At 41.3% G+C, this 17,014-nt stretch overlaps 1 protein-coding gene and 1 long non-coding RNA gene across 6 annotated transcripts in view; both read left to right on the forward strand.

The window, feature by feature from the left end:
- Positions 1–3,032, forward strand: part of usp34 (ubiquitin specific peptidase 34) — a 405,374-nt gene extending 402,342 nt beyond the window's left edge. For all 5 annotated transcript variants that reach the window (XM_068044865.1, XM_068044869.1, XM_068044868.1 and 2 more), the window contains one exon: positions 1,746–3,032. In XM_068044865.1, coding sequence (XP_067900966.1) covers positions 1,746–2,374 — 629 coding nt within the window. In that variant the 3' untranslated portion in view covers positions 2,375–3,032. The remainder of the gene's footprint in view (positions 1–1,745) is intronic.
- A 1,122-nt stretch (positions 3,033–4,154) lies between these two features.
- LOC137376793 (uncharacterized) lies at positions 4,155–16,544 on the forward strand. Its single transcript, XR_010976300.1, has 3 exons — positions 4,155–4,281; positions 8,414–8,531; positions 15,977–16,544. It is a non-coding gene; the product is annotated as an uncharacterized lncRNA (long non-coding RNA).
- The last annotated feature ends 470 nt before the right edge of the window (positions 16,545–17,014 follow it).

Here is a 17,014-nt window from a genome sequence, read left to right on the forward strand (position 1 = left end):
GCCACTCTTTGTTTCCTGCCACTTAGCCAATTCCATAGCCATGCTGCTACTGTCCCTTTTTATTCCATGCACTCAGATTTAAAATTAACAACTGATCTAGCACCAATTGTCATTTGTGAAAGAGAGTTCCAAACTTCTTTCACCCTTTGTGTGTAGAAGTTTTCCATAATTTCAGTCCTGAAAGATTTCGTTATAATATTTATACTATGCCCCCTCGCCCTAGACTCCCTAACCAGAGGAAATAGTTTTTTTCTTCCTACCTATGTATTCCGTTTAATATCTTGAAAACATCTATCAAACCACCCCATAAACTTCTAAATTCCAGGGAATACAACCCTAGTTTGCGTAACTTCGCCTTGTAATTATACCCTTGGAGTCCAGTTATCATTCTGATAAATCTAAGCTGCACTCCTTCCTAAGATGTGCCCAGAACTGCTCACAGTACTCCAGTTTGACTGTATAGCTGTAGTGTCTCCTGTATCCCCCAAAAGCTTTGTTGTTTGAACTTTTATGATATAGCTGTGACCCAATTACCTAATGAGTTACCGCTATTAACAGGGTACCCTTTTTCCAGCAGACTTCTCTACTAGTTTTGTGCATGTAAATTTGAAGGTATATCTAACAGCAAATATACTTTTTTTCTATGTAGAAGGTTGTAGATATTATAAGATAGAATATTTGCAGGTGCTAGCACCTAATATCTGTCGATATTTGGGGCGGCACGGTGGCGCAGTGGTTAGCACCGCAGCCTCACAGCTCCAGGGACCCGGGTTCGATTCTGGGTACTGCCTGTGCGGAGTTTGAAAGTTCTCCCTGTGACCGCGTGGGTTTTCTGGTTTCCTCCCACAGCCAAAAGACTGCAGGTGATAGGTAAATTGGCCATTGTAAATTGCCCCTAGTGTAGGTAGGTGGCAGGGAATATGGGATTACTGTAGGGTTAGTATAAATGGGTGGTTCTTGGTCGGCACAGACTCGGTGGGCCGAAGGGCCTGTTTCAGTGCTGTATCTCTAAAATAAAAAAAATATATAAAATGAAGCTTGAAAGCGACATAACTGCAAAGAAAAGCAGTATTTTGACATTCACTGCAGCTTTTGTACTTGGCCTAAAGTATGCTTAGAAAGAGTGCCAGGTTTTGTTCTTGTGCAAAGCAGTTGTAGAAGTCTGTTCATTGAGAGGTAAATAATGACATTATCTTCATTAACAGACATAATCCCCCATTATTGAAAGATATAAGTACTGACTTGATTCCACCTCAAGCAAGACGAGATTCTTCTGAAGGAATCCAAACATAAACTTAATTCAACCATGCAAAAACTAGATCTAGTACAGTGCAGGCTTCCTGTGCCTCAATCAATATATTTTAAAACTGACAGCTGTTGCCACAGAAGTATTTTTGCGACTGTTTTAAGATTCTTGGAACCATGAATAAGTAACTTGACTTCTTTCTGATCCTCAAATGGACTTTTCATCACCAATTGTACCTGAGACACTCGCCAATTAATATGGGCAGAGACTGTGGCTCTCAGCTTCTTAACGTACGATTTTGGTTCTCTGCTAAAACAGAGGCTATTATATCGACTTCACATATGTAAAATAATATGCCTGCATCAGTTTTATAATTCAATATGTAACCCTTAATTCAATATGTAACCCTATCAACCATATCATTATTTTTCTCCCCTCTCCCAACATTTTGTCATGAAATATAGGAAAAATTTTAACTTCGTTTCCTCTCCTTTTATAGATGATGAAGGAGCCACTCCTGTGAAAAGGAGGCGTGTTAGCAGTGATGAAGAACATCCTCTGGACAACAGCACTGGGCATAGCACACCCAGTGACACTAGGACAGAACCTAGAGAGGCATTAACCCCAGCCAGTACCTCAGACACTGAGACTAGAGACTCAGCAGTCATTGATCCAGGCACTGAACATGACCCACCAACCCCTGATCCAATTTCTGTGAAAGAAGATAAAATGGAACTTTCTTCAAGTGCACACGAGACATTAATCAGCAATAGGCCCCAGGACTCTTTAGAACAGTTGCAGGGGGAGGATGCAGGGGAGGATTGCAAAGTGGTGAAGGAACTACTAAGTTCCGAAAAAGAAACTAGTGTAAATGAAGATGACTCTGACTCTCCCTCTACACCACCACCTATTGCTACAGTTTTATCTGATCTGACTGACCTTAGGAACTGTGAGGCTCAAAATCTGCCTTTTGACCCAGAGACCAGTTTATCCAACAGCTGTACCCATTCCAGAGGACTCTTTAACATGCAGCAGCAGGATCTTTTAGATAATTTGTGCAGGACCATTGAATCTACTATTAGTGCAGTCACAAGAATATTGAGCAGAGGGAACCAACCCACTTCTTGATGAGACTACTAGCATGACTAGTTTTGTCTTTTTTAAATACAGTTTGAGTTTTTGTTTAATTCTGTTCTGCCTGTTGGATCTGATGCTTTGTGCTTCACTGTCAAGTGACATTTTTCTGCTTGAATGCCTGTTAGTTGTTTGTATGAAGAAGCATCTCAGCCATGAGAGAAATCCAGTGTGTTAAGGTTATGCGCTTGAAGATGTGATAAGTGGAAAACTAAACACAAATTTCTAGGTAACTTAAAGGCATTTACAGCACATTTCTCAAGGGCAATCATATTAATGGTCAGCTTTTACATAGAAGTAATTTGTTGTGGCTTTTCATCCAGACTTGAGGTGTATCTTCGGGTGAAGGGTTACAGAGATTTTTGTTCTTCTCATATTGTATGATGTAATTTAAAGATATTGCATTTTTACTGTGTATAATATTGTGTCTTTTGTTGCCGGTTTTTGTACTCTATTAAGGAGGCAACTTTGTCTCAAATCTCCGTGGTTCTATTATCCAAATTAAGTTGTTTACTTGTATACTAAACCAACCACGATTAATTTGATTCTGTTAAGAATCCTCTGTAGACATGGACTGGCATAAATAAGGTGCTTTATCTGACAGGTTTCCCATGGCGGAAATAAAGCACACAAAATAAAAACTAGAACTTTATTTTGTTCTCAAGAATGTTTTATTATACACAAAATAATAGCTGCCAGCTATTCTGCACAAAGGAATAAAGTAACTAGTGGATTTATACCTTAATCATCCCAAAATTACATTGTCTTTCTCACTGACACAGTCTCATTGTCCATGTTAGATTGTAATGAACAGACTGAAGATCATGGGGTTTGCCATTTGGCGAGTAATTTTACACTGCCATTCAAACAAAAGGTAGACGTGATGGGTTTTTATGCACTATTGTAGAGTTAGCAATGAACAGTTAATATTAGATTACTGTACTAAAAGCATTGAGCCAATTATTATGGACAGGTCATTAACTTTGATGCCGCTTCCTGATATTACTGTAAGTTTTTCCACCACCTGCATTTTAAGTTAAACTTGGACCAAGTGTTGAAAGTGCTAATGGCCTTAACACTTTTAATGTTGAGGTTTTTTGGCTAACCAGAAAGATTTTTCTATATATGAAGTATTTAGGCCATACTAATGCTTGATGCATTGTGAAAAAATGAGTCTTTTCAACATTCCTAAGTTGTGTAATATGTCTGGCAAGCGTATTTTCATTATATCAAATTTTCACATTGTGCACAAGGGGTGTTTGCATTTGCATCATTTCTGAATAAAAATAAGGTACAAACGTAACTAAACTTTTGATGTGGCAAATGTATGCAGAAGGAAAACCCAGAAGATAAAGGGCACTATACGTGGTGCGATATTCCAGAATCGATGAGACCTACATCTTGGTGAATGAGAAAACTGTACTGTGCTACATTGTCTGATCCGTGTAAAACAAAAAATCGACATAAGCTTCAAATGGAGGAGAAAAGGCAAATCTGGATAAAGACTTATTTCAAACTGTTAAGTCAAATATTTAGGTACAAGATAAATATGTTTTCTACCCAAATAAACAAAAGGTAGCATTGATGACTTCAAGGAAATTGAAGATAGTAGAATCCTGAAATAGCAAGCAAGGATGTATTTTAAATGTTTACATTTTTTCTATCTTACTACATAAATAATGAAATTTAGTGTCAATTGTTTTGACTGTATTGTGATGCATAATAAAAGCTATGTATATTTGTCCTGTTTACAGATACTCCTCAAGTGTTGACTACGAAGCTTTGAGAGTACCTGTTACTGAAAGGATCCTCCATAAAGTGGTAATCTGAAGTGGGGTGCAGAGGAGGGCGTAAGCCACAAGGCTACATACACATTCTGAGCTGGCCCCACAACTGTAAAGGTTTGTGGCCTTTTTGAACAAAAGCTATCAAAACTGTACAGCATGTCTCAAAATGTTAATTCTCTGACCACATGGTCTTTATATATCAATCCCATCTCTGATTACAGGATGATTCTAGGCAGCTTTAATATATCATTGCATCTCCCTTTCAGGAGGTTTTTTTTAACTAACCTACATTCAGAAAAACTAAGTTGTACTTGAGGCATATTATGATTATCTCACTAGTAAATTTTAAATCTAATTATTTAGGTGGATTTTACACCTGGTTGAGTTAACTCCATTGTGATGCACTCTTAAACGGGTTTCATTTGTTTTGTTTCATGCTAATCTCTTTTTTTTTCTCTGTTAAATCTTCCTAATCTTGTGTTTAGTTTGATATTATTGTTCCCTCATAGTAACTTCAAGCTTAGTTTTCTCGTTTACTTCTTGTAATTTTAGGTACCATATTACAGAAAGGATATTAAAACCATGAGAATATACAGTGTTGATTCATCAGGATGATAGGATGGGGAAACTACAGCTATGAAGAGAGTATTATTTTCATAGATGGCTGAGGATTTTTTTTTTTTTAATTATCATTGGTTTAATAGGGTGAATTGGGAAAGACTTTCCTTTAGTTGAGCGGTCAGTGACATGGTCAACAATTTAAAATTATCACTAAAAGTGAGGACAGAGATCGGGAACATTTCTATACACAGGGTTGTTAGGAGCATGGAATGCTTTGCTAAAGGGAGTGGTTGAGGCAGAAACAATTTCATCTTTGAAGGGTATGTTGGGTAAATATTTGAAGTAGAGGCAGGTCCAAAGTTATGGGGAGTGAATGCAGCGGTGGATTTAGTTTTGGATTACTCTATCAAACAGATGGCATTGACATTTGAGGCCAAGATCAGATAAGCCATGATCTTATTGAACGGTGTAACAAGCTCGAGGGGCCGTATGTCCTACGCCACCTGCTCCTACTTATCTTCTTATTAACAACATCATCAATAGTTGAGGAGTAATATACAATAGCTCATTGCAACATTTGAAATGTCAGAACCAATGTAAAGAGTCGATTGAAGAAACCAAGATGCTAGAAGCAATTGAATTTACAGCACAGGAGGTGGCCATTGGCCCATCATAGATAGATAGATCTGTGATGGGCCAATGGCCGCCACCTGTGCTGTAAATTTAATTGCTTCCAGCATCTTGGTTTTTTCAATCGATTCTTTTTACATTAGCTCTGACATTTCAAATGTTGCAATGAGCTATTGTATGTTACTCCTCAACTATTGATGATAATAAGAACATAAGTAGGAGCAGGTGGCGTAGGACATACAGCCTCTCGAGCTTGTTACACCATTCAATAAGATCATGGCTGATCTGCTCTTGGCCTCAAATGCACTTTCCTGCCTGTACCCCATAACTTTTGGCTCCATTATAGTTCAAAAATGTGTCTGTTGCAGCCTTGAATATAATCAACTACCGCCTCTGGGGTAGAGAATTTCAAAGATTCATGACCCTCTGAGAGACAAAATTCCTCCTCATCTCTGTCTTAAATGAGCAACCCCTTATTGTAAAACTATTCTCCCTAGTTCTAGATTCCCCCACAAGGAGAAACATTCTCTCAGCACAAACCCTGTCAAGCCCCCTCAGAATCTTATGTTTCCATAAGACTACCTCTCATTCTTCTCAACTCCAATGAGTATAGGCCCAATCTGCTCAACCTTTCCTCAAAGACAACCCCTTCATCCCGGGAATCAACCTAGTAAACCTTCCCTGAACTGCTTCAAGTATATCTCTCCTTAAATAAGGAGACCAAAGTTGCATGCAGTACTCTGGTGTGGTCTCACCAATGCCCTGTACAGTTGTAGCAAGACTTTCCCAACTTTTATACTCCATTCCTCTAGTAATAAAGGCCAACATTCCATTTGCCTTCCTAATTACTTGCTGTTCCTGCATGCTACCTTTTTGTGTTTCATGTATGAGGATACGGCACAGTGGCGCAGTGGTTAGCACCGCAGCCTCACAGCTCTAGGGACCCTGGTTCAATTCTGGGTACTGCCTGTGCGGAGTTTGCAAGTTCTCCCTGTGACCGCGTGGGTTTTCGCCGGGTGCTCCGACTTGCAGGTGATAGGTAAATTGGCCATTGTAAATTGCCCCTAGTGTAGGTCGGTGGTAGGGAATATGGGATTACTGTAGGGTTAGTATAAATGGGAGGTTCTTGGTCGGCACAGACTCAGTGGGCCGAAGGGCCTGTTTCAGTGCTGTATCTCTAAATAAATAAAATAAATAAATATGCAGATCCGCAAGCATGACCCCGAACTTCCAGTTGCTTGCCATTTCAATTCACCACCCTGCTGTCATGCCCACATTTCTGTCCTTGGCCTGCTGCTGTGTTCCAGTGATTATCAACACAAGCTTGAGTAACAGCACCTCTGTTCCAATTAGGCAGTCTACAGACTTACATACTCAACATTAAGTTCAACAATTTCAGAGCATGACTGGCTTTTTTTATTTTATTATTTTTTAACCATGTGCCTTCCTTAAACTTGTTTTTTCATGTTTGTGCTTTTGGACAGAGCTGTTCATTTTTCTACCATTAACACTCTCTGGGCCAATGCTTTGTCTTTCACCAGAACGATTAGCACTCCCTTTGTCTTTGTCCCACGACGACGTTGTCATTTAATCTCTCCTGCCCTCTGCACTATGACGCACCTTCTCTTTTGTTCTCTGTTTCCCCCCCCACTTACTTAAAGTCTATTAGATTTCTAACTTTTGCCAGTTCTGATGAAAGGTCACAGACCTGAAACATTAACTCTGCTTTTCTCTCCACAGATGCTGCCTGACCTACAGAGTATTTCCAGCACTTTGTTTTTATTTCAGATTTCCAGCATCTGCAGTATTTTGCTTTCATTCCTTTCATAAAACCATTTTGACTCTGTTTAATTGTATAATGATTTTCTAAATATCCTGCTATTACTTCCTTAGTTATGATCTCAGATCATCACTCTTATGCAGAACAATTATTTTTTGTTCATTTTGCTTGGGCCTATGTATTCTCACTGTATATTCTAGCAGCAGTGGTTTTAAACGTTAAGATCCTTGGTGGTGATTATTTTTGCTTCTCTTAACATGTGTCGAAGTTCTTTGATTTTCTCGTTGGGAGAATGGAAAGCTCATGGTGGCTTTTTCATAATTATCTCAATAGGTTTATTATCACCACCACAAAATTTCTTGCATAGGCACACTGGTGGAACTTTGTGCACCAAATACCGTCAACTGTAATTCTTTCTCCATCAAGGCATAGTGTTGGTATAAATGGTTATGAGGCATATGTTACGGTTTGGTCCGCCTGTAGTGAAATTCATGAAGCATCAAATGTAATCCTCATTGCCTTAATCACCCTGTCGTATATTACTACTGGGTTTTTGTTAGCATGCGTTGAAAACCTCATGTTCGTCAGTCCAGTGTCTTTCAAGAAGCCAAATGGTTTTGTGGCATTTAACAAATTACGTGGAAATTTAACCTAAATGGACAATGCTGCAGGTCTCTTTATTGATTTTGTTTTCTCAATGTAACTGACTTTTGTCATTTGAACTTACATTTACTTCCATATTCAGTTTCACATTTGATCTTTTACTCATGGAGGATTTATTTCTGGCCTTTATTTCATGTCTCCTCTGTTCATTCTTACCCCAAATCAGGATAACTTCCACCATTCAGTGTCATTTAGTATCTGTGACATTGTAAGTTGCAAAATTTCTGGAACTGGAGTGATCTGAAAGGATATTCTGATAATATGCTTATCTGCCAAAAGACTATTAAATGTGCATGACTTTAACAAATTTTCATTGAATTGTACTTGCCAGTCGTCACAACTTGCATTAAGTATGCTGAAGGTTTTGTTTTTTGATAACTGACCATGCTTGTACAGGTTGATGTTTTCTTTCTATGAATTTAAATCTTTAGGGTCAAGACACACAGTCTCACTCCTTCATTGTTGAACTTCACAATTGTCACAATACAGCTTGCATTTTGACTATACTGCGCCAAGTTTCTCCATTCTATCTAGCTCATCACTAAATGTGTTAATACAACTAGCAATTTCCTTAATGGATGAATGATTCATTATGGCTTCCTTTGTTTACAGAAACATAGAAGGATATTTGGCACAGGAGGAGGCTATTCGGCCCATTGTGTCCATGCTGGCTGGAAAAGAGCTATCCAGTCAAATCCCACCTTCCAGCTCTTGGTCAATAACCATATAGGTAATGGTACCTCAAATGTATATCCAAGTGTTTTTTAAAAAAATGTGATTAGGGTTTCTGTCTGTACCACTTTTTCTGGCAGTGAGTTCCAGACCCCCACCACCATCTGGCTGGAAAAGATTGCTCTTCAACTCCCTTCTGATCCTTCTACCAATTACTTTAAATCTATGCCCCCAGTTATTGACCTTTCTGCCAATGGAAATAAGACCTTCCTATCCACTCTCTGTAAGCCACTCATAGTTTTATACACCTCAATCAAATCTCCCGTCAGCCTCTGCTGTCCCAAAGAAAACAACCCCAGCCTATCCAATCTTTCTTCATGGCTAAAATTCTCCATTCTTGCCAACATCCATCTCTTCTGTACCCTCTCTAGTGCGATCACATACTTCCTATAATGTGTCGACCAGAACTGCATGCAGTACTCCAGCTGCGGTCTTACTAGTGTTTTATACAGTTTGAGCATAACCTTCCTGCTCTTCTACTCTAGGCCTCGGCCATTAAAGGAAAGTGTTCTGTATGCCACCTTGACCACCTGTCCTGCCAGCTTCAGGAATCTGTGGACATGTACTCCAAGCTCCCCCTGTTCCTCTACACTTCTCAGTGTCCTATCATTTATTGTGTATCCCCTTGCCTTGTTTGTCTTCCCCATTACCACACACTTCTCTGATTGAATTCCATTTGTAATTTTTCTGCCCACCTGATCAGTCCATTGATATCTTCCTGCAGTCGACAGCTTTCTTCCTCACTGTCAACCGTATGGCCAATTTTTGTATCATCTGGAAACTTCTTAATCATGCTCGCTCCGTTTAAGCCTATATCATTGATATATACCACGAACAGCAAGGGAACCAGTACTGAGCCCTGCGGAACCCTGCTGGAAACAGCTTTCCAGTCACTAAAAGACCCATCAATTATCACCCTTTGCTTCCTGCTACTTAACCAATTTTGGATCCAACTTGCCACTTTCCATTGGACACCATAAGTGTTTAATTTTCTGATCGGTCTGCCATATGTGACCTTGTCCTCTAGGCTTTCTGTTGTATTGAGCTTTTGGCATCTGACTTGAGCTTTCTTTTTTGCCTTATTCTACACTGTGTGCTCTCTGACATCCAGGGGCATCTAGATTTGTGAGTCCCACCCTTTTCCTTTGTGGGAACATATTAGTTCCGAACCCTCTAGCTCATCCTTGAATGTCTCCCACTACTCAGACATTGATTTACCTTCAAGTAGTTGTTTCCTGCACTTTTACCAAATTCACATCGCACTTAGTAAAATTGGCCTATCCCCAATTTAAAACTTTTATTCTTGGTTTACCATGCAAATGAGTTGGGCCAAGTGGATCAAGTGACAGTAGGAAAACATTTATGGGCCAGTGATCATTGTATTATAAGATCTAGGTTGGGTCTGGAAAAGGACAACAAGCAATCCAGAGTAAGAGCAATTAACAGAGGGAAAGCCAACTTCAATGGGGTACGAATGGATCTGACCCAAATCAGTTGGAATCAAAGGTTGGCAGGCGAAAATGTAACTGAACAATGGGATGCCTTTAAAGAAGACATAGTTCAGGCACAGTCAAGGATATTCTCACGAAGGAGAAAGTTAGGGCAAACAAATCCAGAACTCCCTGGATGATGGCAGAGACAGAGATTAAGATGAAGAAGAAAATGTGTGCTTATGACAGATGTCTGGTGGATAACACAGCAGAGAACCAGATGGTAGAAGGTTCAGAGGGAAGTGAAAAAGCAAATAAGAGAGCAAAGTGAGAGTATGAGAAGAGACTGACTGCTAATATAAAAGGGAATCCAAAAGTCTTCTGTAGGCATATTAATAGTAAAAGGTTGGTGAATGGAGGAGTGGGCCAATTAAGGACCAAAAGGGGGATTTAAAAATTTTTTTATTCATTCATGGGATGTGGGCTTTGCAGGCAAGGCCAGCATTTATTGCCCATCCCTAAATGCCCTCGAAAAGGTGGTGGTGAGCTGCCTTCTTGAACCGCTGCAGTCCATGTGGGGTGTGTACAGCCACAGTGCTGTTAGGAAGGGAGTTCCAGGATTTTGACCCAGTGACAGTGAAGGAACGGCGATATAGTTCCAAGTCAGGATGGTGTATGACTTGGAGGGGAACTTGCAGGTGGTGGTGGTGTTCCCATGCATTTGCTGCCCTTGTACTTCTAGTTGGTAGAGGTTGCGGGTTTGGAAGGTGCTGTCTAAGGAGCCTTGGTGCGTTGCTGCAGTGCATCTTGTAGATGGTACACGCTGCTGCCACTGTGCGTCGGTGGTGAAGGGAGTGAATGTTTGTAGATGGGGTGCGAATCAAGCGGGCTGCTTTGTCCTGGATGGTGTTGAGCTTCTTGAGTGTTGTCGGAGCTGCACCCATCCAGGCAAGTGGAGAGTATTTCATCACGCTCCTGACTTGTGCCTTGTGGACAGGCTTTGGGGAGTCAGGAGATGGGTTACTCCTCGCAGGATTCCTAGCCTCTGACCTGCTCTTGTAGCCACGGTATTTATATGGCTACTCCAGTTCGGTTTCTGGTCAATGGTAGCCCCTAGGATGTTGATAGTGGGGGATTCAATGATGGTAATGCGATTGAATGTCAAGGGAAGATGGTTAGAATTAGAATTAGAACATTACAGCGCAGTACAGGCCCTTCAGCCCTCGATGTTGCGCCGACCTGTGAAACCATCTGACCTACACTATTCCATTTTCATCCATATGTCTATCCAATGACCACTTAAATGCCCTTAAAGTTGGCGAGTCTACTACTGCTGCAGGCAGGGCGTTCCACGCCCCTACTACTCTCTGAGTAAAGAAACTACCTCTAACATCTGTCCTATATCTATCACCCCTCAACTTAAAGCTATGTCCCCTCGTGTCTGCCATCACCATCCGAGGAAAAAGACTCTCACTATCCACCCTATCTAACCCTCTGATTATCTTATATGTCTCTGTTAAGTCACCTCTCCTCCTCCTTCTCTCCAACGAAAACAACCTCAAGTCCCTCAGCCTTTCTTCGTAAGACCTTCCCTCCATACCAGGCAACATCCTAGTAAATCTCCTCTGCACCCTTTCCAAAGCTTCCACATCCTTCCTATAATGCGGTGACCAGAACTGCACGCAATACTCCAGGTGCGGTCTCACCAGAGTTTTGTACAGCTGCAGCATGACCTCGTGGCTCCGAAACTCGATCCCCCTACTAATAAAAGCTAACACACCATATGCCTTCTTAACAACCCTATTAACCTGGGTCGCAACTTTCAGGGATTTATGTACCTGGACACCAAGATCTCTCTGTTCATCTACACTACCAAGAATCTTCCCATTAGCCCAGTACTCTGCATTCCTGTTACTCCTTCCAAAGTGAATCACCTCACACTTTTCCGCATTAAACTCCATTTGCCATCTCTCAGCCCAGCTCTGCAGCCTATCTATGTCCCTCTGTACCCTACAACATCCTTCGGCACTATCCACAACTCCTCCGACCTTAGTGTCATCCGCAAATTTACTAACCCACCCTTCTACACCCTCTTCCAGGTCATTTATAAAAATGACAAACAGCAGTGGCCCCAAAACAGATCCTTGCGGTACACCACAAGTAACTAAACTCCAGGATGAACATTTGCCATCAACCACCACCCTCTGTCTTCTTTCAGCTAGCCAATTTCTGATCCAAAGCTCTAAATCACCTTCAACCCCATACTTCCGTATTTTCTGCAATAGCCTACCGTGGGGAACCTTATCAAACGCCTTACTGAAATTCATATACACCACATCCACTGCTTTACCCTCATCCACCTGTTTGGTCACCTTCTCGAAAAACTCAATAAGGTTTGTGAGGCACGACCTACCCTTCACAAAACCGTGCTGACTATCGCTAATGAACTTATTCTTTTCAAGATGATTATAAATCCTGTCTCTTATAACCTTTTCCAACATTTTGCCCACAACCGAAGTAAGGCTCACAGGTCTATAATTACCAGGGCTGTCTCTATTCCCCTTCTTGAACAAGGGGACAACATTTGCTATCCTCCAGTCTTCCGGCACTATTCCTGTCGACAACGACGACATAAAGATCAAGGACAAAGGCTCTGCAATCTCCTCCCTGGCTTCCCAGAGAATCCTAGGATAAATCCCATCTGGCCCAGGGGACTTATCTATTTTCACTCTTTCCAAAATTGCTAACATCTCCTCCTTGTGAACCTCAATCCCATCTAGCCTAGTAGCCTGAATCTCAGTATTCTCCTCGACAACATTTTCTTTCTCTACTGTAAATACTGACGAAAAATATTCATTAGATTCTGTCTTGTTGGAGATGGTAATTGCCTGGCACTTGTGTGGCACGAATGTTACTTGCCACTTATCAGCCCAAGCCTGGATATTGTGCAAGTCTTTCTGCATTTCTATACGGACTGCTTCAGTATCTGAGGAGTTGCGAATGATGCTGAATATTGTGCAATCATCAACGAACATCCGCACTTCTGACCTTACGATTGAAGGAAGGTCCCACCCCTACCCCACCCCTCCCGACAACTCGTCCCCTTCCCACAGTACCTTTCCATGCAATCATAGGAGATGTAATACCTGCCCTTTTACCTTCTCTCTCCTCACCACCCAAGGCCCCAAACAGTCCTTTCAGGTGAAGCAGTGATTTACTTCTTGTTCTTTCAATTTTTAGTATACTGTATTCACTACTCACAATGCAGTCACATCTACATTGGGGAGACCAAATGCAGATTGGGTTACTGGTTTGAGGAACACCTCCGCTCAGTCCACAAGCATGACCCCGAGCTTCCGGTTGCTTGCCATTTTAATTCACCACCCTGCTCCCATGCCAATATTTCTGTCCTTGGCCTGCTACAGTGTTCCAGTAAATTATCAACGCAAGCTTGAGGAACAGCACCTCCTCTTCCGATTAGGCACTCTGCAGTCAGATCAGCCATGATCTTGTTGAATGGTGGAGCAGGCTCGAGGGGCTGAGTGACCTATTCTTGATCCTAATTCGTATGTTCGTATGTGCAGCCTTTTGGACTCAACATTGAGTTCAACAATTTCAGGGCATGACTGTCTTTTATTTTACTTTATTTTATTTTAATCATGGGCCTGTATTAACTTGTTTTTCAGGTTTTTGCTTTTGGACAGAGCTATTCATTATTCTGCCATTAACACTCTCTCTGGACTAATACTTGTCTTTTAATACAGCTGTTAGTCCTCCCTTTGCCTTTGTTCCATGACATCTTTGTCATTTAACCTCTCCTGCCCTCTTCCCTATCACACATCTTCCCTTTTGTTCTTCCCCCTCCTCCTTTTCATTTGTTCAAAGCCTATTAAATTTCTAACCTTTGCCAGTTCTGATGAAAGGTCACAGACCTGAAATGTTAACTCTTTCTCTCTCCACAGATGCTGCCAGACCTGCTGAATATTTCCAGCAGTTTCTGTTTTTATTTCAGATTTCCAGCATCCACAGTATTTTGCTTTTATTTTAATTCAGGATGGTATGTTGCCTCCCTGGTGCCAGGGTCAGGGTGAGTGCTTGCAGACCGCCAGAGGGGGAAGAGTGAATAGCCAGCAGTTGTGATCCATATCGGTACCATCAGCATTGGGAAAAGGAGGGATGAGGTCCTGCAGGCAGATTTTAGGGAGTTAGGAAAGTAACTAGCAAGCACAACCTAAAAGGTAGTAATTATTCTATCGTCCACCAACTAATTACACAGAAAGTATACATAAAAATAGGCCATTTGGCTCAACCAGTCTGTATTGGTGTTGATGTGCCATATAAACTTCCTCCCACACTATTTCACATAACCCTATCAGCATATTCCTTTCTCCCTCATGTACTTGTCTAGTCTCCCCTTAAATACATCCATGCTATTCGCCTCAACCATTCCCTGTGGTAGTGAGTTCCACATTCTCATCACTCTCTGGGTAAAGATGTGCAAATATGTGTGAGGTTGTGAAGCCAATTTTACAACCAACGTCTGTTGCATGGAAGGCTCCATTCCGTTGAGGAAGCTGTGGAAATTTGGGGCTCCGCGACCAGAAATGACTTGTCTGTAGTAGGTGGGGTCTATCATGTGACGTTCCTCTGCCACTTTAGTAGAAGTGCTGTTAGGTTAAATAATAAATGGGTTAACACCCCAATTAAAGTGGGGGGGGAGGGGTTGGGAGGAACCACGTTTAATGTTGCTCCACTGACATTGCCAACAGTAGATTTTTGCCTCCAGTTTCTCCTTATTAAGACTTGCAGCATGTCAGAACTTGTATTGGAACAAGGCTGGTGCCAAGGGCAGTGTGTTCTTCTTTGCTACCGTTAGATCAGTCAGCTGATTCTGTTAAGTGTGGTACCGTGGAAGAGTGAAGAGCGGCATTTAATGGATCACACTAACTGTACATACTTAGAGTCAACATGTTGTGGGGGAGGGGCTCACGAGGGAGATGTGGAAGGGCGGAAGAAAGTTACTATTCCTGGTCAGCCTCCAACCTCCCCCACCCTACTTCAAGTTGAGGTCATCCAAAACCTCTTCTGCCCCGCATTCTAACTCACATCAAGTCACGTTCACCCAAAAACCCCTGTCTTCGCCAACCTACATTGGTTCTCATCTAATTGAGGCAGGGAGAGATCGTGGGTGAAAGAAGGATACAGAAACAATGAACCGAAACACACAGCATCCATTCAGGATCGAGTACTTTCATACAGTAAAAGCAGAGTGTCCCAGACACTGGTGCAGTACCAGAGCAAGAGAGGTGATGGCATAAAAAGGTCGTCAGTGGGAGAGGGATTGGAGATAAGAAGGAAAGATACAGAGGACAAATTTGCAAGGAGGTTACAGTGAGGTGCAAAAACTATATAGGGGGACTTTAATTATTCTAATATAGACTGGATAGTAATAGTGTAAAGGGCAGAGGGGAGAAGAGTTTCTGAAGTTTGTTCAGGAGAATTTTCTAGATTAGTGTGTTTCTGTTCCAATGAGGAAGGAGGCATTACTGGATCTGGTTCTGGGGAATAAGGTAGGACAAGTGGATCAACTGTCAGTAGGGGAACATTTAGGGGACAGTGATCATAGTGTCATAAGGTTTAGGTTAGCTATGCAAAAGAACAAGGAGCAATTCAGAGCAAACATAATTAATTGGGGGAGGGCCAATTTCAATGGGATGAGAATGGATCTAGCCCAGGTACATTGGAATCAAAAATTGGCTGGCAAAACTAATTGAATAATGGGTTGCCTTTAAAGAGAGTACAGTCATTCCCATGAGGGGGGAAAGGTAGAACAAACAAAACGGGAGCTCCTGGGTGATGAAAGAGATGGAGAGTAAGATGAAGCAGAAAAAGGGTGTCTGACAGATGTTAGGTTGATAATACAAGTGAGAACTAGGCTAAGTATAGAAAGTTGAGTGTTATAAATGCTGGATTTTGTAATATGATTATGTTTTTAAAAACTGATTTTTAAAAGTTTAAGATGGACTCAGAAGTCAGGTGATCCCACATCCACTCTGCTTCAAGACAGGACAGAAATCTTGGTTATCAGGACAACCGAGAACACAGATCGAAGACATTTTTGAAAAAGAGACTGCAAGGTTAAAAGACCTGAAAAACAATGGGTTTCTCAGACTTTCAGATCGTAGACAAGGAGTCAGTGATTCTGAGAATGCAAATATGCATGGCAGCTGCTAACACCTGGAAACAATGGAAGACCCATGTGATACTGCTGAAACCAGACTTGTGGACTTTGCATATTGGAAAGGACAATGAGCTATTTACTTTTGTTCCCAGATATGTTTAACAGATTTTCTGAAGGCAGACAGGCTGTAACAAAGGAAACTAGCAGTTGCAGCCTCAGGGAAAGGCTGTAAGAAAGGAAGACAGTCAGTGTGGCAGCCTCAAGGGGGAGAGAGGGAATACCTCCCAACTTTGAGAAAGGTCTGGGAGATCCAATCCGTTGCAACTGAGGAGTTTGGGACTTTTAAACGCAAAGATTTCGCCATCAAAGGGGACTGTGAAACATATAAGTGTATAAAGTTTTCAAGTGTCTTTCAAAGTAAATAAAATACCTTTCTTTGTAATTTGTGATATCAGCTATTTGCAAAGTGCTATTTAGTTCATGGGGATTTCTTTTAGTTTAGTTTAGTAAAAGACTTAAAATGTGAAATCTTGTGTAATCCTTTAAATTGGTTGGGGGTTTATAGCTCATATTTTAACGTGAACTGTCTCATTGAGATTATAAATTGGGGCTTGGGTCTGGGATATGAACTCAGAGGCTGTAAAATTGAAATTTGCTAGAATTTAAACGGACAAGGTTTCACAGTTACTTTTGCTATACTTATAAGGAAAAGTCAGCATGTCTACTTTTAATGCTCTAGCCTTAGCAGAGAGAGATGTGACTCTCAATGATTTAACACAGTTAACGGTGGATGCGTTAATGACTAAGAGCAAGTGGGGCTAGTTTAAAATCAAAAGGCAGAAATTTTTGTTGGAAGTGTTGGCTTGGCGT

The sequence above is a fragment of the Heterodontus francisci genome, chromosome 13, assembly GCF_036365525.1.
Source record: "Heterodontus francisci isolate sHetFra1 chromosome 13, sHetFra1.hap1, whole genome shotgun sequence".
NCBI classification, from domain to species: domain Eukaryota; kingdom Metazoa; phylum Chordata; class Chondrichthyes; order Heterodontiformes; family Heterodontidae; genus Heterodontus; species Heterodontus francisci.